This window comes from Chiroxiphia lanceolata, chromosome 5, assembly GCF_009829145.1.
Source record: "Chiroxiphia lanceolata isolate bChiLan1 chromosome 5, bChiLan1.pri, whole genome shotgun sequence".
Lineage (NCBI taxonomy): Eukaryota > Metazoa > Chordata > Aves > Passeriformes > Pipridae > Chiroxiphia > Chiroxiphia lanceolata.
The window spans coordinates 36,446,110-36,472,054 of NC_045641.1; the positions used below are offsets into that span (position 1 = coordinate 36,446,110).

The following is a 25,945-nucleotide window of genomic DNA, read 5'->3' on the forward strand; positions in this document are numbered from 1 at the left end:
GGCCATTTAGTTCATTTATAATTTTGAACATCAAGCATTTGTGATTCTAATGATGGTGCCTGTAACTCTGCATGCCAGGAAACTTCCCCTTCCTTAGTCAAATTTAAGCAGTAATAGGTTTCTGCTCACCTGTAAAAGGAAAAGAGGATACTCATGAAGGTATAGCAATATCCTGAACTTCTGCTGAAATACAAGCCTGTCTGTACTGTTTAGAGTAATGGAGTTGGTGCAATTTCAAACAGTGAGAAATCCAAGGCTACCTCTGAAACCAAATGCTGAAACACCGAAAAGACAGTTTGGACACTGCCAAAGAGCTTCTGTGCCTTTTCTTCTGCAATTCAGTAGAGCATGGCACAGAAATAGTACAGAAGTCTGTTTCAATCAGAGGAATGAATGGGGCCACATAAGAAACAAGGAGACAGCCGGGGGGCCTCATGTTGTTTGTTTGTGGTGTTTTTCTCCCTCTTTTGGAGACCCATTCAAAACACATACAAGAAATTTGTACTGAATCAGCCCAAGATCAATACTTCTCAAAATTTTCAGATCAATACTTCTCAAAATTTTCAGTTAGCTGAAACAATGTGGTTTGGGTGAAACAAATCATTTCATCTGCGAGTATGAGATAAGTGGAGCTCAGTGACTAGACCATATGAAATGAGAAAAACCTCAAATTCAGTTTTCTGTACCTCCTTTAGAGCAAGGCTTTGAGCCAGGTCTCCCACATTTGGGTATACAGCCTTTCTTTCACATTTCAGTTCCCCCAAAGCTCTAAGAAATCTTGAAAATGCTTAAGCAACAGTGAAGATATTTGATTTGGCTGCAACTGTATCTAAATTAAATCTAATTTTATGGAAAATCTCTGTTTAAAAAAAATAAAAATAAATTATCAATTAATAAAGAGGACAAAACTCAAATATTTGAAGAATGAAAAATCATGAGCAGATTCTGTTCTGCTACACAAAATTATTTCATTTATAGCTGGGACTGGCTAGTTATGTGAATACACAGCTTAAAGAAATATGGAACAACTGACACCTTCTTTAAAGATGAACTGCACAATGTTAACTGTCAATGAAACTTTAGGCCTTAGCCTAAAAACATATAACATGCCTGCTCCTGAAATCCAGTTTTCATTTAAACAGTCAAGTTTATGAAGAAAACTACATTGCTTCAAGAAACCTCTCCCCTTCAGTGAAAAATGCAGGAAAATGAACACTTTGTAACTGAGGAGGATCGGGGCAATTTGTGAAAGGTATGACTAGCTTTTGTGCAAGTGTGGCATCCCACTGAATGTTACAAAAGTAACCCTGAAGTTGCCAGCAGTAAGATAATCAATCAAAGCACTGGACTGCTGAATATCCAACTAACATTCTTTTACCATTTCGCAAGTCAGATGATAAAAAAGTGCCTTAAAGGAGGTTTTAGTGCATGTTACAACCTAATGCAACCGTTCCTGCTTTCCACAAAGACTGACAGCAAACACAATACCATGATAATGGTTCAGCATGCAATTATCCCTGCTGAAGTGCACAGAAGGAAGCAGAAAGCAAATGAGGCCAACTCATGCAGACTCTCTAGATTTCTTTGTGCAAACAAAAACCAGAATGACAGAGCTGCAGGCTACTTAGGTCTATTTGCAAGGCTTGCTGCAGATATGTTATGTCAAGTATAATTACTTATGGAGTAATATAATGGTGAACATCAATCTCTTACTAGAAGGTGCACTTCAGACCAGAAGCCAAATACTGTGGAGACCTGATACGAGGGGTTACAATGTAAAGTGTAAAGGGGTACAACAGTGATTATAACAATCACACTAACGGTATTGACTGATACTGCCCACTATTAAAACGTGTGATTAACATTTAGAGCTTGTTAACAATTCAGCACTGTAATTATAATAAGATCTTAAAACTTCACTGTCTTCACTAAACCCTATCAGCACGGCACTTGTCCTCTGTTGTTCCAAGCATCCGTCAAACATGTGACCTGGAAATAGAGAGAGACACGCTTGACACCTTACTGGATTCTGAGATCTTACTTCTCAGAACGTTCCCTTGAGAAGTCACTGCAGAGACATGATCTTCTATTTATGTCCTTGGCCTGGCCCAGTGCCAATCCCTCTCTTAGGCTGGCAATAACAGATGTTCAGTGACAAAATGGGACATCTGACTTTTTGTTATGTTTCACAGATAGTTTGGCTGTTTGCCCCAGCTCTGTTTGACCTGTCATTTATGGACTACTTGTTCATAAATACTTGTTCACTCATACTTTTTGCCTTATTCTCAACCCATTGTTTTAGCTTAATATACTTTCAAAAGTATTTTGACCACCTCTTCACAAGACCTACAGAGGGAGTGAGCTTAGGGTACTTCTACTGGCTGGGAGGAGTAGGATGCAAAGAGCCTTCTGAGTTCCAGCACCAAGCTGTGTGTGATCTTACCATGCATCTGAAGGTAAATGGCTTTTGGAGTCAGAATTTGACAGAATCGAGGCTGAGACCCCAGGTTCAGGCACAGTATTCAAATAGCAGGTCCTTAGTCACTTTTATTATTGCAATATAGTATAATTACATCTAGAAATAGATAGAACTACATAGGCATATGTCTACATCTATCCCAGTGAAAATTAGGACATCACTGTACAGGGCTGATAAAACTGCCATTTTTAATAAGTTCCAAATTAAGTACAGTATAACATATCATGCAACACATGAGGCAAGGCAAAATGTAAATGAGCAACAACAAATCACTTGCTTCAGAAAACGCGCCTCTTCTTTTGTAAGAACATCCCCAGTCTTATCCATTCCTCTTCCCTTCCAAATGAAGTATGACTTTTGGTCTGTGGTCTCCTAAAAGCAGTCCTAAATTTCTGGTCTAATGAATCGCTCTCAGCTATCAGTGTTTCTCACAGACTTCTATGCACATCTATCAGACCGAAACTGTAACATTTAAACACACTTTTACAGAATGTTCACCATGGCCTTACTGGGACACTTAACTGGTTGGATGCTGAGCCGGCAGAGGCTGACAGTATTCGAAAGAGTTCCTACCAAAGAAAACTGAAGAAAGGATGAGATTTCATCTTATATCAAGGCATGGTATTCAGCATCAGGGAAAAGAGTAGTGAGAGATTCTGGAAAAACAGTCAGTCAGTGGAGTGGACAGCTGGGGAAAACTGGAACATGTTGTTAAGTGAAAAAACATTATCAGAGCATCTTCACTTCTTGGGATTCTCAGAAGGTCATTTACCTTCTGGCACACAGAAAGATCACATGCAGCTTGGTGCTGTGACTCAAGAGCTCTCTCACTTCCTACTCCTCTCATTCAGTAAAACTCTGTTACTTAGCCTTGAAAAAGAGGGTATCTTGTATTGTCAAACTGCCAGTGAGAAGAAACATGCATTTTTCATTTTAAGAAATTCCATAGACATTGTTCCATTTTTGTGAAAAGAAAACTATATTGAATGTCTCCACAAAAGATACAGCTATAGGTAAAACATTTTTTGGACTGAAAACGATTGGAAGGATTGGATGCCTCCACCTTTCTATCAAGCCCTATTCATAGAGTTCTCCTTATGGCAGTCCAACAAAACCATTCACTAGAGAGAATTTCAATGTTCAGAAGAAAGTGTATGTTGTAGTGTGGTTCCTATTGTTTTGTTGATCTTCTAAAGGAAGAAGTAAGTGGATGTTCTGTGTGTACCTAGATGAACTTAGAGACAACATTCCACATGGAAGCCATGGCTTCACAGAAAGAACAAAGAATTAGAAAAACAGACATTTCCAGCAGAAAAGAACTGTGGGAATAAAGAAATAAAATTTAGGAACAAATAATATAGATGAATTCTGGGCTTTGACACTGGTAATTAAACCTGATGCAAAAGCATACAGGGAATGGAAGGCCATGTCAGTAAGCAAGCAAAAGATGTATCTTTTCTGAGTTTGTAGTATGAGGAAAGTTATATAAGAGGATACAGCAGTACTTTCAGGATCAGTCTGACATAAGTGTAAAAGCAGTTCTGCTGTGGTTTCACAGCCACATGGTTTTCACGCACCCAAAGCCACCTTGAAGCAGCCCACCTACTTGAACTGTGCCTAGATTTGGAAAGGATTTTCACATTATTTCAACATAATATGTGTTGTTACAGCTGGGATCAGCTCCAGATTAAGATGTCATTAAACATACATGTCTGCATGCATGTTTAATACATATAAATAGGTAAAGTAGTCAGTGCGCAGTTGGTGCTTAAGCACCTATTATCATCAATAGAAATCTTGTCACTACAGTCTCTTGAAATTAGGGAACTCATCCTGAAGCAGGCATTGTACTAGTAGATTGTACAAGTAGATTAAATGCATCTGGTACTGTTATCTGGCTGTCAGAAAACTGAGATGGAAATGGCCCATGTCAGTACTAATCTCCAGAACAGGATGATCACGTCTAGTCTGCCTACTGGTTATGGTGTCTGACCTATATTAACTCCCTAGTTATCCAGAAAGTGTTTAGAAACATGCTAGATAGCTTAATAGATGACCAACAGAGTAGATTTCCACCACCTATACTGAAGTTTGAATACCTAGTTCACACATGAATATCTACTTATAGATACATACGTTTGCATGCTTTACTCTTCCACTGAATCCTCTCTCAAAGCACTAGCACCTGAAGTTCTGCTTTGTGCTCTTCAGAAGGTAAACAGTTCAAACATTGGTGACAAAATAGATGCAATGGTATGGGAAAGCTATAGCTCTCAGGCATTCAGCCTTACATAAAATGCCATGGAAAAGGCAAAGAGAAGCTCTGTGTGGCTCTCTGTGAATCTTATGTCCTATTGACATTTGCTGAAAGAAACTAATTAAATCAATTCAGTTCAGTAACAGTCATGTAAATCAAACAAAACTGAAGAGATGCACTGAATTTTAGGTTACAGTACAGTGCTGTGACCTTTCTAAGCAACAGAAAAAGAGACAGATTTTCACGTTTATACAAGAAGGCGTACAGTAAGAGTAAGGTGTGAAAGGGAAAATCTCGATATATTGAGCAAGTTTATTACCATCACATTTCTGAAATATTTCACAGGATACAAGTGAAAAAAGCATCTGAGTAGCTTGGTCCAATCTTGGTACAATACACCTGTGTGCCTGAGAGAGATTTTAGACAGGTTACAAGGGATGATGCTTTAGTATCTCCATGAGACTTTAGACCCAGTCTGAGCTGTAACCTTTACTACAAGTCCTTCTGCTTTTCTCCCAAGTTCAGCCCTAACTATATATATGTATGCATGTGTTTCAGTTTTTTAATAAGTATGTTAGACTGCATTTTCTATCATAAATGTTATCCACACTGTATTTCCAGTTTCCATGAATTGTCTTCACCTTGGTGTACTCACATTCGACTTGGCATAAACGCAAATAAACATTTGGAGAACTTGTTCATTGCACTAATAACTCTCTAAAATGTTCAATGAGTACACAGTTTCTGAGATCCAAAATAAAAGGTTACAAATAGACAACTCTCAAGTATTACAAAAGGATTATGTAATTCTGTATGTTAACCAAGCAATTTTCAGATGAGTTGGTCTTACATCATGTAGAGAGACAGCTAAACAGAACATATGGGTAAGCGCTAAGGTATTTATAGAACAGTCAAAATGCTTCTAAGAGCTCTGAATTGTGTTCACTTCCCTCAACAAACTAGTTGAACTGAACACACACACAAAACCAAACAACAGGAACTTAATACCAGGTAATGAGATGGAAAGCCTTTACTTAAAATAAAACTCACTCCCAGAAAATAAATCCTTCTTCCTCCTCCCTTAGGCAAACAAGCACTACAATTTCCCCAGTTTCATTAAAATTACTTAACATGTGTTCTTTATTGTTAGTCACAAAACACCCCTTTTTGACAGAATACCTGGAGAATTCTTGGCTTCATGCACTCTGCTGTGCATTGGCAACATTTTTTTGTCAGATAGTTTAGTCCTTAGCACAAAATATGTTCTTGTAATAGTTCTACATTAGGCATCCATTCACCTTACCTTTCCACCTTTATCATGAAGAAATGGATCTTGAGTCACTGAAATTAGATTGAATTTAGTTTCCTCCCCTTTGCAGAACCAACAGAGCATTGATTTATTAAAAAAAAAAAAAAGAAGTTGCTGGCTTTCATACGAAATCCTAGTGTGCACCTGTCATGTAACTGGATTATAGGAAGCAATAACACTAGTAATTGCCCTTTCAAGTTGAGCAACCAACAACACTGCTAAAGGCTGGAACAAATAGGGTCAGCCAGGGCTAAACAACAAATGTTGACTCTTGCCCTACATGATAAAAACCAAAAAGCAACAAGCAGTAAGTGCTACTTAAAAAAAAAAGAGGGAGCGATATATGCGTAATTCAAAACAAAACAGATTCTCTTGGCAATGACATTAACATCACCATCTTCTTCAGGTGACATTCAAGAAAGAGAAACAAAATTTTGAAATACAGAAATGTGGAAGGAGCATGTCTGCGCTTGGATGATGGCAACCATCATGCTGTGGGACAGCTACCCTTTTAAGGAAGGTAGGACAGTCCAATCACTGTCTGAGTCTCAGCATTTTAGCTTTAAACATAGGCTTCCCCAAAGACTTTTTCTGAAAGGATGACACTAAAAACAAACTAAAACCACTGTCCTTTAGTACATCCAGAGATAGCTGAAGATCCTAAGCAATAAACAGCTTTCATGTCATGATTAGCTCATGCTGCTATACTCCCCTTAAAGCACATATGGTTCTCAACCAGAACAGAAGGCTTTAGAGCAGCAGCTCCATCCTAGAAATGGAGTAGCAAAGCTTCATACTGAAGTCACTTAATGAGAACTTAATATAGATTTAATAGACCTTTTTTTAATGTGACTTTATGTGCCAATTGGAAATCTGCCTCATTTAGCTTTTAATGCAGGCACAGAGCCAGTCAGCTAAAATCAGTGTAGCCCAAGAATATTTTGCATGATTCTTCCACTGTAAGTTGAGAACTGCAGGCCTCCAAAAGTGTGCAAAACTCTACTCAAATAACAGGTCATAGGTAGGAATGTCATTTAATGAAAAAAATGACATATTCTGAGTTCCTTGCACTAATAGAAAGGTTTCACCTTCACAGGAGCTGAAATAATGCTTGTTATGGAAAGAAGAGAGTAGGTACCTTCACTATGGAGTTGGCCCTGCTAGCTTAGTCTAGCTTCGGAGCATAGATGTATCCAGCTTGTTTGGCATCTTCTTGTCCTGATCAGTACCATTCAGTACTGGGAATCTGTTTGCAGTTTGCAAAGTCATCAGTACCTTATTTTGCTTTGATATGGACACTTTCACACAACTGAATCTAGTCCACTAACAATGCTAGCCATTTAAACTCAAATAAGGAGGTCTCATTCATATGGGATGCAACAAGTCCAGAGCATAGCTTTTTGAGCCTAGTTCCCTGATAGTACTTTATAATTATGCTTTATATTTATACTTTATATTATAGCACACATATATACTAATATATTTATACTAACTTTATCATTAGACTAATAAAATTACTACTTTCTTTTTCCCTCATTATTCTTTTCATTGTCACTAGTCTTCCTTGTATTCAGTGCACTCATTAGGGTAAATCTCTAGAGTACAGTACAGGGAACTCACATACGGGATTCTGAAACACTTCATGCCCTAGTGTTCTATGCTCTCTCTTTTTTCTTTGTTTGTAAAGGCCATTCTCTTTTAATCTAGCATTTGCCTCTGTACAGAGCAATCTACAAGGTTCGGTTTAATCTTTATTAGTTCACCCTAATGAGTGCATGAGCCATCATGAGTGGCTCTTCTCCCCTCCAGGAATGAGAAAGATGAGCCCAATCTCATCTGCATAATCAAGTAGGGCTGACTATGCACCAGCGTGAGGCAGAGCAGTGTCCACGCAGAACACATACAGACTGTGCTGTGCACCCCACAGAGGACAGCTCTACTGACAGTAGGCTGTTCCACTGGCCTCAAGGGTGAGGATGCAGCAGGGTGGCACCAGTATACCATTAAACTGACATGCCCTTCTTTCCAGGAGGGAGCACTGCCATCACATTTTTGAGAATATGAAAGATCACATACAGAGTTAACTGACAGAGGAGGGTCCCCAGTCCATATGTCCCAGAAGAAGTATATATGGCTTAAACCAACAAAAACATAGTTCTTACTCTTAGTAAGAAATAAGCTTTTTTTCAAACCACTATGTAAGCATAATGGTGGATTTACCAGAGAAAAAGAAGTGAATAAAAACTTTGTGTCTCTTTGTGACTCTTTTAAAGTCTCCCTGCCACTGTAGTATTGTTCCCTGAAGTACATTTTCTTGTGCCCTATGCAGAATGAGTATAAAGCCCATTCAGTAAAAGTGGTGCAAACATCAGGCAAGACAAGAGGATTAACAGCATTGGAGGTAAAGGTAAGTTCTTTAGCTACAGAGAAGCTATATTCTGCACTGATTCTTCAGATTGCTTGTTGATCAGAGTGAGCTTATATGAATGCAAATTCCACTAGTATGGAAGAAATTCAAGACATGTGGTCATTATTTAGATTTAGATTATCAGTCAGGCAGTGGAATACAAAATCTGGATACCCAAAATTACAATCTGTCTATATTTATCTACAGGCATATTTATTCACAAAAAATCCTCCTCCAGAACCCAGAAAAGGTCACTTACCACAATAATCACATTTGTTGTAGGAATCGGGAGATTCTCCACTTCCAAATCTTGACCAGTCATTGCTAACAGATTGAGGGATGGGTCATAAACAGATCTGGGGAAGGCTGATTTAACAATTATTGCAGGGTGCAACTTGCTTATTTTGGTGTGGGAAGAAGAATGGAAATTTTTCTTGGAATCCTTATAACTGTCTGTATCCAGACTTTTCTCCACACTCTGCACATGGTGATAAATAAACACAGGTTTTCCACTCTTTCGATGATGAATTGCCAAAAAGTGGTCATTGTCTTCAGAAAGGCAGCCTGTAGAAAAAGAAGAACAAGTTTAGAATGTCTCACTAAGCAATTCTGTAGATGGATGGCACTGGAAATTCAATGACATCTTTGGGTTCTGCAAAATTTGAAAAGAATACAAGAATTCCATTAAACTCCCACAATGCATTTTCTATAACAACAGGTTAACAGCACTACAGAGTGTACTAAGTATGTGAACTGCATCCCACTCTTAAGCTGAATTTCACAGGGCTTTTTAAAACGTTATTTATACTTTTAGCCATGGTTACATTTCAAAAATTACATGTAAGAGCAGAGCACATGCTGAGTCAAGTTCAACTCCTTATTGGTATCAACTCCAATAGGAAAATATACGCAGCTGACTATGATGTATCTAATCACCCACTAACACCAAAGATGAGAATTGCAGTGATCATCTTTTATATATGGGCACTTAAAGAGAAAAGGTCAAGTTCAGAGAAGTCCATAATCATAACTCTGCATTCCTTGTTCAGCTGCTTCTATCAGGAGGCCTTCTAGTCCCTTGTGCCAAATCTTGTTATGACCCAACCTTCACTCAAGCATCACCTGGCCAGCCAGTGGAATATCTGGCTCTCTGAAGAAGAGACAGAGGTGTGTGGATTTAGCCATACCTTGCATAACTCGGTGTGGGGCACAAAGAACTCTCTTAGATTACGGGACTGGAGACAGGGGACTCAAGCATTTCTCTAACAAGAACAGGCTGAGAGAGTTGGGCTTGTTCAGCATCTAGGAAAGACTGAGAGGGGCCCTCATCAATGTCTGTAAGTATCTGAAGGGAGCGTGTCAGGAGGATGGACCCAGGCTCTTCTTGGTGGTGCAAGGCAATAGGACAAGAGGTAATGGGCAGAAACTGATGCACAGGAAGTTCAACCTGAATATAGAAAGAACTTCTTTACAGTGTGGGTGACCACGCACTGGAACAGATTGCCTAAAGAGGTTGTGGAGTCTCCCTCCCTGGAGATATTCAAGAATCGTCTGGATCCAATCCTGTGCCATGTGCTCTGGGATGACCCTGCTTGAGCAGGGAGGCTGGCCCAGATGACCCACCGTGGGCCCTTCCAGCCTTACCCATTTGATGACTCTGTGATTATATGGTTTTAACAAACTATGTATTAGTAAAAAATAAATTTTCTTTTGATAGACAAATACTTCCTGATGATGCCTTTATAAAAGGAACCAGGACTAAATTTTTATTTGTTTTTGGGTTTTGGTGGTTTGGGATTTTTTTCATGGATGAAACATATTGAATCTTCAGTGCCTTTAAGCTGAACAGAATAGCTACAACAGCCCTGTTCAGCTCCCATTCTGAAAGACAGTGGATCTGACCAGAAAAATAGGCAAGGATCCGCTCCCTCACAGATAAAAAGTAACCGAAGCTGCATTAGTCACCTCCTGGAAGAGCACTCTAAGAAACTCCTGTGGTACGAAAGGGACTTTATGTTCTGAGGGAAGTGAACCCAGAGAGCTCACTCTGATCAGCCTGGAATTTCCTCTACAGATGCTGTTGGAGTAAATGGCAATGTTAAATTTGGGAGCTGAGTTTTAGTTAAAAAATATAAAATCTATGTTATTTTAATTCTTATAATGAGCTATGAAGAACAGCTTAACATCAACAACATATTTCAATTCAGGGTGAACAAGAAATCATTTTGTCCTATTCGGACTGAATTTTTTCTCTGATTTTTTTGCTTCTGTAAGCAAATCAAAATAATCATTCATTTGTACTACTCAGTGCCCTTAGGAGGTTTCAGTGCAGGTAATTACATTCTGTTGACCTAATTTCCTCATGAAATTTCAGCTAGGGAAATCAAGGACAATACCTTATCTTGCCATGGGATTGCTATGCATCATTGGAAAATGCATTCTCTGGCAAAAGTGGGTCCATGTCTGCAGGCGGTGAAGCAATTAAGAACATACATGAAGACAAAATTAATAGTACTCCTCTTTTAAATAGTTAAAACAAACACAATTTCCTGGATGACCACTGAAGTCACATGTGTACAGCTATTGTCAGGTTTTGATTGGGAAGATGTCTGAGAGCAGGAGAAAAAAAAAAGAGAAACTTCAGGGTATAGACTTAAATATGGCTGAATTTCAAAACTTGTTAAGCTTGATGGGATCTTATTAAGCTTTGTAGGTGTTGGCTTCATTGATAAAATCCTAAGGGTTGGCCTTAACTAGCAATTCAGAGAGTTGCATCAGTGGCGAAATGAAAACAAGGCAGCGTCAGCACTTCTCATTGTCAACTACTTCCACAGTCTCCTCTTTACTGGATTTATTTTTATGTCTCCTTCTCAGAAAACTATTATTCCAAAACTGATAATAGATAATACACAGGAATGTAACCACAGACACTTTTGGTGTGTCCTCTTTGCTTCCTTCATTCCTATTCCTTTGCTTCTGAGGGAGTCAAATCCCCTGTGATTCTCCTGAAATTCTTTATATCCAACCCACTTTAATATTCCAAGTTTCCCTCTTATTTCACTTATTTTTACTGAAAGAAGCAGAAAAATATTATAATTGACTAGCAGCCCAAATTCTTCACTGAATAATATTTCTGATAAAACAATAGTTAAAGGAACCCCCTGAAAAGCTCACTTGCCTATGAATCTCAGTACTTTTTAACAGCAGAATCACCATTTGCTACTAAATCCCAGTAAACTTGCTTCCATTAGACTGATAAATGTCACATCAGTAACAGGAGTCCCTGCAGCCACACATGGTCCATTGCAGTTATTTATGACTCACTTAAAATATTCATTCAGTGCTGCTATTACCTTTTAACTATAATAATTGTATTCCTTCTCCAAAAATTTACTCTCCTCAAGTGTATTTACAAAGAATTGTAGTTTATTCTGCCTTAGCATCGAGGAGAACAGATTATATGTTCAGATTGTGATTCCATCCTACTACTTCTAACCAAAAAACCTCTCCTCTTTGTCAGTTAAGTATAGCTGTCTTCATGTCAGCTGGTCAAGGGAGGTGATTGTCCTGCTTTGCTCTGCACTGGTGAGGCCTTACCTTGAATATTGTGTGCGGTTTTGGGCACTGCAATATAAGAAAGATATTAAGCTATTGGAGAGTGTCCAAAGGAGGGCAACAAAGATGGTGAAGGGCCTCACAGGGAAGCCGTATGAGGAGCGGCTGAGGTCACTTGATCTGTTCAGCCTGAAGAAGAGGAGACTGAGGGAGACCTCATTGCAGTCTACAACTTCCTCGTGAGGGGAAGAGGAGGGACAGCCACTGATCTCTACTCTGTGGTGACCAGCAACAGGACCAAGGAAATGGCCTGAAGTTGTGTGAGGTTTAGGTTGGATATTAGCAAGACGTTCTTCACCCAAAGGGTGTCTGGGTGCTGGAACAGGCTCCCCAGGGAAGTGGTCACAGCACCAAGCCTGACAGAGTTCAAGAAGTGTTTGGACGATACTGTCGAGCACATGGCGTGACTCTTGGGGTGTCCTGTGCAGGGCCAGGGGACGGACTCAATGATGCTTTTGGGCCCCTTCCAACTCAGCATATTCTGGGATTCTGAGATACAGTGGAAAATATTATTTCATTATTTGCTCCAAAATTAACAATAATCAGTGGTTACTTTCAAATTCACATCAGAATTTCTCTGAGAAGCAGGTTTGTGTCCAGCTTTGCTTCTAGAAAACAATCTAACTTTTCTTCATGTAAATCATCTCACATAATAACCATTTCAACTCTCTTTAATAACAGATGCTGCACTAAACTTTGGTAAACTTTTAAATTTTGTACCCTGAGCTCCCCATGCTCTTTTTCTTTCTGTTAGCTCACCGCTCTGAAAGATCTTCTTTGTCCCATACAAACTTTCTCCAAACCTATAAAGCAGCCCCAGATTTTGGACAAGTTCAGCTTTATCACCTGTTGCACCATGGTTCATTACTTCTTGGACAGCCACCCTAGTCACTGTGAGAGGCAGGTCAATGTACTTATGCACTTAATGACCATTGATCAAACCTCGCCAATAATGCCAAAGTTCCTACAGCTGGGATATTCATTGTCTGCCTCTTCTTAGACCATTGAGATAGAAATGGACTCATAACCTGCAGAGCAGTTTGCAGTTCTCTCTTGTCTATATAAGGGCCAAGAAGGTGCTGGCCCACAGGAAGGAGAAAACAAATGCTCAAATGCTAAAATGCTTAATATCATGCTAGCCATTTAGGAGCATGGCTCTAACTCTTTAGGAGTCACAGTGACAATGAAACTAAGAGAAATGTTAACTACTGGTAACTCCAGACATAGGACAAACACTGCTGTAGGTTTAAAAGACTTCTGTCTCTTTGGGGCTATGAAGGTTGTCCCTTCTGGTGCAGGCAACAGGATCTCTCTTTCGCTTTGCCTTTAAAATACACGAAATCTATTTTTTTATCCCTATTTCATCTACCTTACCAAGTGAAAAGAAAAAAAGAAAAAAATAGAAAAAAAAATCCCAAACAAACCAGTAAACATTTCAAAAGGAGTCAACATATCTGGTGGGAAATAAAAAAGTTTTAAATTACGTTGAAAGCAAAAATGAAAACAAAAGCTGTCTGGAGACAGTATGCCTTGCATCTGTATCATCTAGTTAGCAATATGTCTTACTATCAGGAAAGGAGTACGTCAATCAAACCTAAATCTCATTAGCATAAAGCTATGCAGTTCTAGCTAAACACAAACCACTCTCAACTTTAGCATGGTGCACCACAAATTATTGACAATAAAATGCAGTTAAACGGTGGCTAAAATATGACTTGAACATTAGCTGGACAACAGAATATACTTTCAAAAGTGTTTTTGTGAGGTAAACCAGAGAAACCTGAAAAGGAAAGAATATGAATCCACTTGCTGCTTTGGTAACACACGCACGAAGAAACACATTGAAAATTTTGGAACTGACAAAAAAATTCACCTGGGAAACTACTTTCCCACATATTGCAGAGGGATTTGCAGGCTGCGATTGTTTCCATCATTCAGAGATTAGTGCCAGAACACAAAGCCTGATCAAATCCATCCTTCACACCACAGCTTCCTCTTTAGACAAAACCTGTTGGAGCAACACAAATTAAGCTATTCCCTACCCAAAGCAAGCTGCTAGACCTAACAATCAGGCATACTCCTGTATAGCTTCTCACAGCCTCCTTCAAGCAGATAAATTTCTCATCCCTGTTGCTTTCAAAGCCTCGTTCATGAACAAAGATAAGCACACCTTATACAGGTAAGTGAAGCCAAAAGTTTATTGTTAGCATAATGAAAATCTTAGCAATCTAATTCAAGAAGAATTGTTAGTCTAGATCTAATTTTTATAGAAAAACAAGGAATACAGAAAAAGTCACAATTATAAGAATGATACAATTTAAATTGTCTATCCCTTTCCCTGGTGTTACTATAACTTCATGCTTCTCTGGGTCCTCAGGTCAATTTTTTCACACTGGTGTTGTCAATCAGGGGATGTTATGAGGTGGTGTCAGCATCTGGAGTCCTTCATCAGGAGGAGTGTGATGTTCGTGCTGACGGATTCTTCTTCCTCCTCTCTTCTTTCTTTCTCTTAGGGCCTTATATATATATATTTGTTTTCTAACATGCATTTATATCTACTCTTTCTTCAAATGTTCTGCAGATTCACGTTACATCTGAATTTACAAAAAGTGGTACCACATATGGATGTTGGATACTATCTCTTCGCTCTTCTTGTTATCTTCATTAACACCTAAAACCAGTTTTCTCAAACTCCAGGACTGCATTTTTACCTTTTACTGAGCTTTTTATAGCATGGGGTCTTCAGTGCCAAGATTGTGCCCCATCTCTTATCATCCTGTGCCTGCACTCCTCTACATCACATCCTGTGCCTCCACTCTCAGTGCCTCTATTTTACCAAGCCTGTCTTACTGCTCCTGTGCAGACTAGACTAGAGTTTTACCACACAAACATAAACAAGATTAAAACAGATATGAATGCTTGATTAATTAGAAAAACCACTGCCAGGGCTAACACAAGCAAAACAGGCAAGAAAGTTTGGGCAGAGCAGGCCTGACAAGTCCCAGTCATGAGGCCTTGCAAACTCAGGGCTTTGTTACTAGCAATGGCAACACCTCATTACAGGGCCACGAAGTCACAGTCCTTCATAGGAAGGGTTCTGTGCTTTCCTAGCTAGGTCCTTTTCGATTAAAAGGCCAGGCCTTTTGCAGCAGAGGTACCCATGACACGTCAAAATTCACAGCAAGTAAACGACACTAGAGCTAAGCAAGCACAGGACAAAACAAGTGAAAAATCTGGAAAAATATTTTTATTTGCCCCTAAACACCATGTTCAGAACTTTTGACCAAAAAAATCAGACAAAATCAATTCATACAAAATGCATGTTTTGTATGTGCATGTGTGCATGCAGGTGTATAAAAAACTCGTGTGTGTGTGTGTGTGTGTGTGTATGTGTTATCTCTGAGAGCAAGCAAGTGCACACACACATGCACACATAATGAGAGTGGGAGAACATGCCCAAGAGAAGGAGAGATGGAAGAAAGGAGGGAGAGAGGGAGGGAGAGAGATGATTGTAAGGATTTTTTTTTCCCTTTCTAATAAGCAATCTGCTGAAAATAGAAACAACTGTAAATTGATTTTTGCTGAATTTGTCCCTTTCAGTAGGAAAAAAATAATGCCCTAACCAAAAATATCCACAGCTACAGTGAATTTGGATTAAGCATATGAGTTGTATCTTTTTCAAAAAGACACTTTGTATCTCGTTTCATGGGCCTGTTGCCTGATATGTCAATACTGAAACTAGATACCACAGACCATTGATTTCACTAGGTCTACTCACATGAATTAAGAGATGAGCTAGTGGTCCCAAAGGCACTGAAGTATTCTGCCATACTTATGCCCCGGCACTAATGTACTGCACAGACTTTTTTTCCAGAAAGTGTGAGAAAGTAATGCATCAGTTTGTTAATATTGTGTTTACTGTCATTTTTCAAATGAAGGTTGTGGATAAATTCTGCTCTGCATAAATTAGATGTAAATGCATAGCATGTCCATGAATTATATAGTATCTCCACAGAAATCCATAGCTGGTATGAAGGGAAGTCAACTTCAGTTGACTTCTTACAGTTTTGGCTCTTTTCTCAGCAGTAATATTGCTGTAGAAAATCCCACTGAGGATTTCTGCGCTTCTGATTAACTTCTTCAAGTATTTATTCCGAAACCATGACTGTGGCTTTATGACTGTGCTTTATGGAGTAGGAGTCCTACCCCTCCTTCTATCTCCCACATCAAGCCTCATAACACCCTTGTGGAGGGGGGCCATCACCAAACACGGCCACACACTGTTATCTCATTAGCCTCCTTCTAGAGAGACATACTCCCCCAAGAGTCCAATTCATAGATTTTCAGCAACAATCCTACTTCACTCCCCAGAGAAGCTGGAACCAGCCTTTACTGCCTAAGCTGGTTCAGTCTTCTCATAATACAACAAATGAAATTAGTCAGAGATTCCAAGACTACAAATCTTGATAATTTCCTAATGGATGCACTGAACATAAACCTCTCATGGAACATGATGCCTTTCCAAATTATGAATCGTAAGAATTTCCACATATAAAAACATGACAAGAATCTCTTTTCCAACTAAATACTTCCTCAAAAACATGAAGTTGGATGCTGAATTATAAAACTATTTCTCCAAAACAGAACATTTAAAGAGACAGATGACTACCCTCTGATTACCCAAGAGTCCACTAATAAAAGACAGAAAATTCTATTCTAGTAAAAACACCCACTCATGGGCAGCAATGTGTTTTCTAAAGAAGGCAATTATAAGTACCAGCTTCATTTACATTATGTTAGTGTAATGAAGCAGAATCCTCACACATTTTTTAAATCAATAGCTCCTTCACTTTCACTCAAAATGTATTTAGAACCTAGAATTATTCACTCACTAGTACAAGCTTACTGAAATGGATCTGATGGCAAATGCATTTTGTGCAGATCTCACCTCACCACTAAAGTACAGTCTCCAGCTTTTCTTATTTTTGTGATAGAGCTTGTGCTTTTATAGAAAATAGGCTCCCTAACACTTAAGTATAAACTGCAGTGCATTTAATTTCCAACCATGAGAATACCACACAGTGCATGTTTGACCAGGAAAGCTGAACTCAGTAGAACTTAGTCAGAATACTCTGTGGACTGTGGTAACAATTAACTGAGAATTAGTCTAGCATATTTATAACATATATTTCTACACCTAGCGAATTCCACCCAAAGGAGTGTTAGTTTGTAGTCAAAGAAATTTCAGTTCTGATATAAGGATTCCTCCTGTTATTACAGCATTGCCCCAGGAAGATAAAATTCCACTATTTCCTACCCTGAATTTTATGTGATTCTGCTGAGGGGCTAGAAGAATGGATCAATCAAGAGGCTGAGAAAAGGATCCACATGCTTCCTCTCTGAAAAGGCTAATGGGAAAGCATTGGTCTATGCTGACTTAAGGTTGGCAATGCGTCTCTTCACTGATGAAGAGAATAATATAATCAGGTAATAGAAGCTCTTAGCAAGCTAATGTAAGGCCTTTACACAAGAAACTATGGTTTAGATGACCTGACCAAATATTCAGTTGTTAACTCTTTGCTTTTCCAGGACCAGGATTTGTTCATCTTAAAAGCAAATTCTGCAAAAATGCTTTCTTAAAGAGAGATTTTTTTAATGTAAGGCAGGTGGTAGGTTGATATGGTGATTGTTAACTGTGTAAGTTTTTTTCTAGTCTGGTTGGTTTTCCTAGCCTATTTCACAGAATCACAGAATCACAGATTTACTTTTTCTCCCAGATTTCCTGCAACTGGATATTTAATTCATCATATATTTTAATTCCATTAATGAAATTTGTTAAAAAAGAAAATGGGGTGAAACAGGTAATTAATTGAGCAATCTGGATGACTCAAATGGCTTTCTAATTACAAGTTAATCTAATGCATCACTTGGTGTTTTTGCTACCACCTGCCATTCTTTTACAAGGAAACAATGCTTCCTCGTCACTTTGGGAGATATTAGGTTTTTACTGCAAGAACATGAAATAAATCATACATACTAAAAGACAGTATAACCTTTGCTGTCGTACACTCTGTCATGCAATGCATAATGTAAGTTGAAGGTTCATGCTGACCTGTAATCAGTCACTACAAATTTAGGTCTTCCTGCAACAGCAATCTCTATATGGGTTGATTACTTCACCTACTGCACTCAGTGGAAGGGCCTAATTTTGTTTTCAGAGATGCGCACACAAGTGTCTGATTTCAGCTGGCAATATATGCGTACACTAACAGCACAGTCAGATTAAATTTTATGTTTACATGACTGTCATGCTATATTGGAATCAGAATCTAAGTCAACCTACTAAAACGGTACCTTTTTAAGCACATGAAAATTCCTTATCATGTTTTTGACAAGAACATTTTCTAGTTTTTGTGAGAATATATATGTGGCTACCGAAACACAACTGTAGTAGAATTCTCTTTCCACAGGAAACCAGATTTGCTATATGACCTGGATTACCTTTCCACTACAAAGCACTAGTTAAACACATTAATTCTTTTTCCTGTAGCATTAGCTCAAGTAAATGTAGACTTATGTTTTCTCTAAAATCTATTACCACCAACTGATATCAAGGGAAATTTTCTTAATATCTGCTGACAGTGTCTTTACCATTCTCTAGAAACATGCCTCATATAAATTCAGCCTCAGAACAAAAAGCCAAGCAGTTTCCAACACATTACACAAAAATTGACATTTGGGATATCATTTGTGACCTAGCGAGTGGAATGCATTTGGTGATTTCACATGAACCAAAGCTTCAAAATCACCATCAATAATTCATAAGTCTAGGCTATACATAAAAGACATCCATAGTGGTAGCCTGTGTAAGATTAAGTTTTCTATTTGCAGCAGATGAAACAGAGAAATCTTAGCATGTTAAGCTTCCTTTGCCACTTCATTGTTGTGACATCTTCAATGACTTCCAACAAGAGCAAGTTGTACGGAGGCCTGCCTTAGAGGAAGTACAGCTCTTGTGTGCAGTGGGAACTGTGCCCAATATGCAAAGGTTGAATTCAACTCCTGTCCATCCTCTCCCTTGTCTTCTGTGAAATAATTATTTTCCAAGATTGCCCAGGGAACAAAGTAACACCATATAAACATCTATTTTCATCTCTTCTTCTCACGATTAGAGACATTTGCATAATAAAGACCAAGGTCTCTTTGCAAGCATTCCCAGTAACAACGAAACAAGTAAAACTTAGTAAGGAAAGTAAACAGCTCACTGGCAGAATATGACAGTTTCCATTAGCAGCATAGGAAAATGAAGAACAACACAACTAATGCAAATTTCACTATTAATAGAGAATACACTGGTAATAGAAGACATATTATGTCAAATAGAGGCTGTATGCTAATTTGGTACATATGGTCAATTTAATACATGTTGTAAAAGACCAATTCAATAGCAGCTTAAGGCTTTTATTAAAACGGATCACAAAATGCTCCCTATCCTTCAGTCAATAATCTCTTGCACATATGAATATAAGGTATAACAGAATGAGCATCCTAACTATAGATATACAGGAAAGAGACTCCTGAGATTTTACGAAGTGTAATATTCCAAGGCAATAAAATACCAATAACTGAAACAAACCACTTCTCCTGAAAACAGGGGGGGGGAAAAAGCAAAAAGGAGTGCCTGCTTGCTGATGTATCCATATAAACAAATATTTTTATAATAAAGCTTAATTCAGGAGGGGAAGGAGAGGGTGGAAGAGAACAACATCGATGTTCATGTGTTTATGCAGTTCTTCTACACTAGAGACATGAAGTTCAAGTATTTCTTTTAATGATTCTGCAGTAAGATAATGCAAATTAGTTGCACCTTAAAAATCCCTCTAAAAACATTACAAGGAGCAAAAGAATCAGTACCTGCACATTTAATTGTTTTTCCTAATTAAACTTAATTGAACTTACAAGCAATTTACTACTTCAGAAGTAGCTAAGCCTGTCATAAATGATAAAACGAAGAAATTCTTCAACTTTACTTAATTGAGAACTTAATTCAATTATACAGTTACCCCAGATTTTATTTCCCTCCTAAGAATATATATGCTGAAGTCTGTCCAGGAGAGAGGAAGGCTCTGAACGACGACCAGTTTCTCATGGCTTAGCGGAAGCATGAGATTTATGCCAGAAATGTAAGCTCTGACTACTGGAACGAAACTGGCAGTGGGACTTCATGTACGTACTAGGGCGCTCACCGTTCTCCGCATTTCTGAATGAGGCACACGTTTTGCCAGCAAAGCACAGAGAGGATTTATTAGCACCGCTACAGCCGAAATGCCTGCTGCTGTCGCAGCTGAAATTTCCCTTTCTAAAAACCCTGCTGCCACGAGCACATACAAGGAACAACGCCTTCCCCCCAGTATTTAAAAATTAATAAATAAATGAATGAATAAATAAAAGAAGAAGAAGAAGGGATGTAGAGAGTCACGATTTTCTGTCGCTGCCCCAGCCCCCGGCCAGGTTCTCGCGATCCGGGGCCGAAGTGCGGCCGCTCCGCGGGGTGCTCAGCGCGGGGCTCGCCCGGGGCCGCCGCTGTCCGCGGTGCTGCCGGGCGCTCCCGCCGGCGCTAGAGGAGTCCGGACCGGGGCAGCCGCCGCCGGACCGGGGCAGCCGCTACCTCCCGCCTCCCGCCACAACAGGTGCGCCGCCGAGAGCAAGCCGCCGTCTTGCCCGCCCCACTCTCCGGCCGGGGCCGCCCCCGCTCACCTGCGGTGCAGAGGTGGAGCAGGAGGCAGAGCGCCCGGAGGCATGCGGCCGCCCGCCGCCGCATGGTGCGAGCCGAGCCGAGCCGAGCCGAGCCGAGCCGAGCCGAGCCGAACCGCGCAGCGCCGCGACACCGCGTCCCACTCCCCCCGCCCCCGGCAGTGAGCATGCCTGGGAGAGCGCTACGCATGCGCAGCGCCGCGCGGGCGGCTGCCTTCACCTGCCTCCTGCCTGGCGCAGGGTGAGGCGACGGGCGAGCTCGGGTGGTGGAATAGGGCGGGATAGAGCGGGCTGGGGCTCGGGCTGGGATAGGGAGATGGGGCAGTGCAATGGCCGCGAGGAGCCGCAGGGTCCAGTATGAGAGGCAAAAAGAGATCTCCAGTTCCAGCCGCGTGTTCGGGCAGGACGCGAGAATGGGTGATGTGGGATGATTTCTCCCCCAGCTTCCTGCTGAAGTAGCAGTCGGGGCTCCTGCTGCACTGGAACGGTGGGGATTGCATGTCCCCGATATTGCAGCGCCGATGAGGCTGATCTCAGGAGTTTGGGCATGTCTGGGAGGACTTTGACGATGTGTGGGTTTATGTTTAGGGTGCAGGCAGTTATCTTCAATGTGTTGTGAAACACATGTTGTAAAATAAGTAGTTTGCTAAAACTGCATGATGGAAATCACAGCTGATACAGAAATAAAGAAACAACCGCTGAACTCCAGGCAGTGATTCAGACCAGGCTGATGCAACACCTGCTCAGGAGACACTTTGGGAATTTGATTACATGAGTATCAGAGACCCACACAAAGAGGCCAAACATGAAGCAGCTCTGTAACAAGGTCATTTTCTGGAGGGTAACCTTGATAGCCAGCTGCAGATGTGTCACATAGCAAGTGATCCATCTTCGGGAGCCTATTGCTGGATGTGGCAAGCAGTGTATGGGGACAGTCAGATCTGCAGCCGAAGTGATGTGTCCTAAGGAGAAAATAACAACGGTGATCAACAGAGCTTGCTTGCCTCCAACTGGCTTTAAATGAGCCTTCGTGCAGAAATTTTCGTCTTACAAAGATGGGAAGGGCTGCGCACGCCCTGATATCTAGATGCAACTGCATGTGTGACTGTACATATGCAAACGAACTTCCTTTGCCAGCCCCCACACGACTGTTCACACACTTATAGACAGTCAGATCGTTCACTTGACAGCAATGTAAGTGAAAAAAGGCTTGGGTTGGAAGACAGCACTCGATCTTGAGCTCTGCCGGAAACGGGGAATTAAAATGATCAAGGGGTTTTTTGAACAAAGAATGGTATTTGAGCCCTGTCATCTCAGTCATATCTTTTGTTAGTATTGTGCCTCAGATGCCCTGCTAAGTTGTGAGATTTCTGCTGCTTCCTCTACTGTGATGAGAATTTGCTGCGAGTATGTACAAATTACAGCACATCCTGTTCCAGTTTAATCCTGTTAGTTCTGACTAGTAGAAATAAAAGCTAAAAGGAGTGAAAGAAAGAAGTCTTATCTGTGTGGTGCACCCCGCTTGTGCCCCTACAACTGCCGTTCCTATGTGCCCATGCGTATACGGGTACGCAGAGGTACACGTATAGGCAAAACAAGTAGGGGACTATATTTGCTTCCCTCAGTGAGTTGTGCAGTACAAATTACAAGTTAGCCAACTTCTAGGAAAAGATTAAAGAAAAATTTACTTTCAGTCCTCTGAAAGTTTTGTTGGTTTTTGTCCACAAGTCCTCACCCTTGTGTGTTCTTTGTAAGGATTTAGGGTCAAATATGTCAACAGGATAACTTCACTGAAGCTAATGGTATTGACTTTTCCCCATGTGGTTACAGATGAGGCAGCTGTGGTTTCACATGATCGAGTGCTGTAGCATTATCTACTCACCTCACTTGCAGAGCTCTAAAGCACAAAAACCGGATGACTCACCACTCCCCTGTTAAGGAAATTATTTTCCACTGAGTAAATGTCTTGAGATACTGTTTTGAGCCCACATCCAAGAAAACATTTAGGCTTCCAACTCATGCATAAGCTAAATTCAATGGGAAGCTAAGACTAAATGATTTGCTGAATTTTATATCAATGCATCCTTTTTAAAAGGCAGTCTTTTCAATGCAAAATGGAAGCATTACTGTGGACTGGGAAGCTGTTACACAGAAAGTGAGCTAACACATTGCATCAGTTTGAATTCTCTAGTTTTACTGATTTTTATTTATTTACGTTCCACATACGGAACATGATATTAACAATGGAGATCATTGCTGTGAGACTTATAAGAGAGTGTATTAAATATAGAGCTGAATAAGTTTTCAGCCTAATACTGAATATTATCAATAATTATAAGTGAGGGAAATGGTGTGGAATTTCAATGTTTTTTCCATAGTATCTTAGTCTCTTCAGATTGAACATGCTGCTGAGAAGTCACACTTGATATTGGTTCCAATTAAAAGAGACTGGTCTAAGTGTTAGAGTCCTTACTGTTTCCCTGCCGTGTCGCACTGAGTAGACCATCTTCCTTGTCTGGGAATCATTTTGCACTAGACTTTCATTGACAAAGTGGTGAAAGTCTTAAAGTAGCTTTAAGTGAAATCTAAAACAATTAAAGCCAAATTCAAAACTGATCTTTAGTTTAAGAAGCAGAGATACATAGATTAGTTAGCAGAAAATAAATCTGAAGGAGAGAGAATCACACTTTTGTCTGCTGTGAATAATAAGAATTCTCATATGTGTTTTCCTTAACAAGCTTCAGCAAAAAAACTGAAGGACTGTTTTGTAATAAATGAAAACACGAAGGAGGAGGAGGAGTGAAGAGGAGGTTATGTGCATAGATCAAAGCATTCTTTGGAGAGATGAATGCAAATCAGAAAAATAACTACTTTTTGGTGAGTGCATGTGTGAATATACAGCAATCTCAGCAGAGGAAAGCTCATGGCATGTACAATTAGGTCTCACACTAAATGATGTTGCTAGAATGGGAAAAGGGCTTCTTTCTACACAGTGCAGAAAGGCAACTGCTGCAGGAAAAGTGTCAGGGAGTAGCATCTGTCCTTAGAGATTGCCGGTGGGCAAAATCATTATTGCACCATTGCAAATGCATCATATTCTTTAATGAGTATTGTCAATATAGGATTACAGCCTTCTAAAGTGGTCTGAGACTCTCCAGTGTATTTTTGGCATAATCTGTAATATAGACATGAAAAACTGACACTGACTCAGCTGAGAGAATAAAACCCTTGATAGCAAGAGGGAGAAAGAGAGGATGCAAGGCTATTTTATTCTCTGAGCTACTAATTTTTGGCTATTTGTGTAGATCTGAAACTTCAAGACTATTATTCAGAATTTGGAAAGACCACATTATAAGTTTTATATAATTTAATTTTTTTTACTGAAGAAGTTGACTGTAGCTCAAATCAAAACAATTCACTCCTGTTTGATGAGGCTGTTTGGAAAGAATCAAATGGATTCAGGGGTATCCAACCAAAAGCTGCCTGTTAAAGACACAAGGCAGACACCTGTTAATCTGTAGTGTGAGCAGCTGAAGTACTGAATGAGACCTGTAAAGGGCTGGGGTAGTCCTAACCAGTACTGAGTACCTAACCAGTACCTGAGTACTTGCAAATGGATTTAGCTGTGCTGTTTTGACTCTCTGTCCAGATCCATTCAAAGCAAGTGGTGTGGAACAGCAAGTGGCAGCTCTGATTTAATACAGCCCCGGTATCATATAACCATTTTCTCTGATTTCAAGTTCTTCTCTCTTTTATGCTATTCATACCAGAGATCAGAAAAGATGTCATCCTCTAATATTCTGTGAGGGACATCAAGATTTATAAAGTCAGGTACTTCAAATTACAACATAGTCAGAAAAAGGTGTAGAAAGGAATTTCAGATTATCCTTAAAAGGCCTCTAGTCAAGGCTAGGAATATATCTCTTTCAACTATACTTATTTGTATAGTCAGTTATTTGATATGATATGCCTTTCTCAGGAAATACTAGTAAAAAACCCTCAAATATACCTGTGTGTACACTAATATGCATTTAAATGTGGAAGGCAAGTTACCCAGGGTTACTACAGCACATTTCTACATGATGCAGCAACTAAAGCAAATTGCACAATACTATTTATATGCTAAATTCAAACCTCTCAACACAAAAGTAACTAAATTTGTTTAAAGATAAGTAATCAAACTTCAGACAACTCTAATCTCATCCATAGATACCAGCTCTAGGTTAAAATCAGATTCAGATAAGATGAGGGAATTTGGACATTTGTCTGTTTGCAGTATTGGTGTCAGATGGTTACTTTGATGCTCTATTTCAAGAAGTGGAGCATTCCTTGAAATAGGGGATAAAAGTGAAATCAGTCAAAATCTTGTTAATTGAATATGCAACCTTGTGCAAAGTTGTCTTTCTTCTCCTAGCCCAAGTAAACAAGACCTAACTGCTAGTCATCTCTCTCAGATTGATTTAACATTCAGTTAAATCAAAAAAATTTTGCTGATTTTTTTATTTTCCTGATTTGGCTGCCCATTGGCTTTTCAGACAATATTTCTAAAATATATTTACAACTAAGAGATGAGGTTTCAATGCATCAGAAACATCAGCACCTTCAACTGGATGACAAGAACATGAACAGGAAACTGTCATCTGTCAATATGTAATTGACATTCATGGAACATTAGGGGATAGGAGTCATAGCAGTTGTCCTCAGCAAATGACAAGTAGACATCTTGTATAATTAATATTCAGCCTGACACTGTTCTGAGATTCAGTGGGTAGAAGAATTTTTTCATTAATTATTTTTCTTCAGGTTATCATTTGTTTAATTTTTTATTAGACACATGACATACTATAATTGTAAAGATCTTAATGTAATTGCACTATCTGGAAACTTTAGATAATTGATAGGACTCTGTTATCTCTTCATGTCAGGTGAAGTTATACATGCCTTTGCTAAGGGAGAAGGTACCTGATGAAGGTAGACATCTCAGGTTGGGCCCAATTAAATCTCCAGGTAAATTCTATCTATCCCTAACTAGTTTTTTTGAAGGTTGATGGTTGTTTTAAAGTGTCAGATCTTCACCCTTCTACTCACACTGTTAGTTACGCACACAGATAACTTTACTGAAGT

General features: G+C 39.6%; 1 protein-coding gene across 1 annotated transcript in view; it reads right to left on the bottom strand.

Annotated features, from left to right (window-relative positions):
- The window catches only part of PTPRR (protein tyrosine phosphatase receptor type R), a 144,638-nt gene extending 123,673 nt beyond the window's left edge, over window positions 1-20,965 (bottom strand). Inside the window, exons 1-2 of the mRNA XM_032688939.1 lie at window positions 20,825-20,965; window positions 8,712-9,016 (exon numbers count right to left, since the gene is read on the bottom strand). Of these exons, the coding sequence (XP_032544830.1) occupies window positions 8,712-9,016; window positions 20,825-20,888 (369 nt within the window). The 5' untranslated portion in view covers window positions 20,889-20,965. The remainder of the gene's footprint in view (window positions 1-8,711; window positions 9,017-20,824) is intronic.
- Between the last annotated feature and the right edge of the window lie 4,980 nt (window positions 20,966-25,945).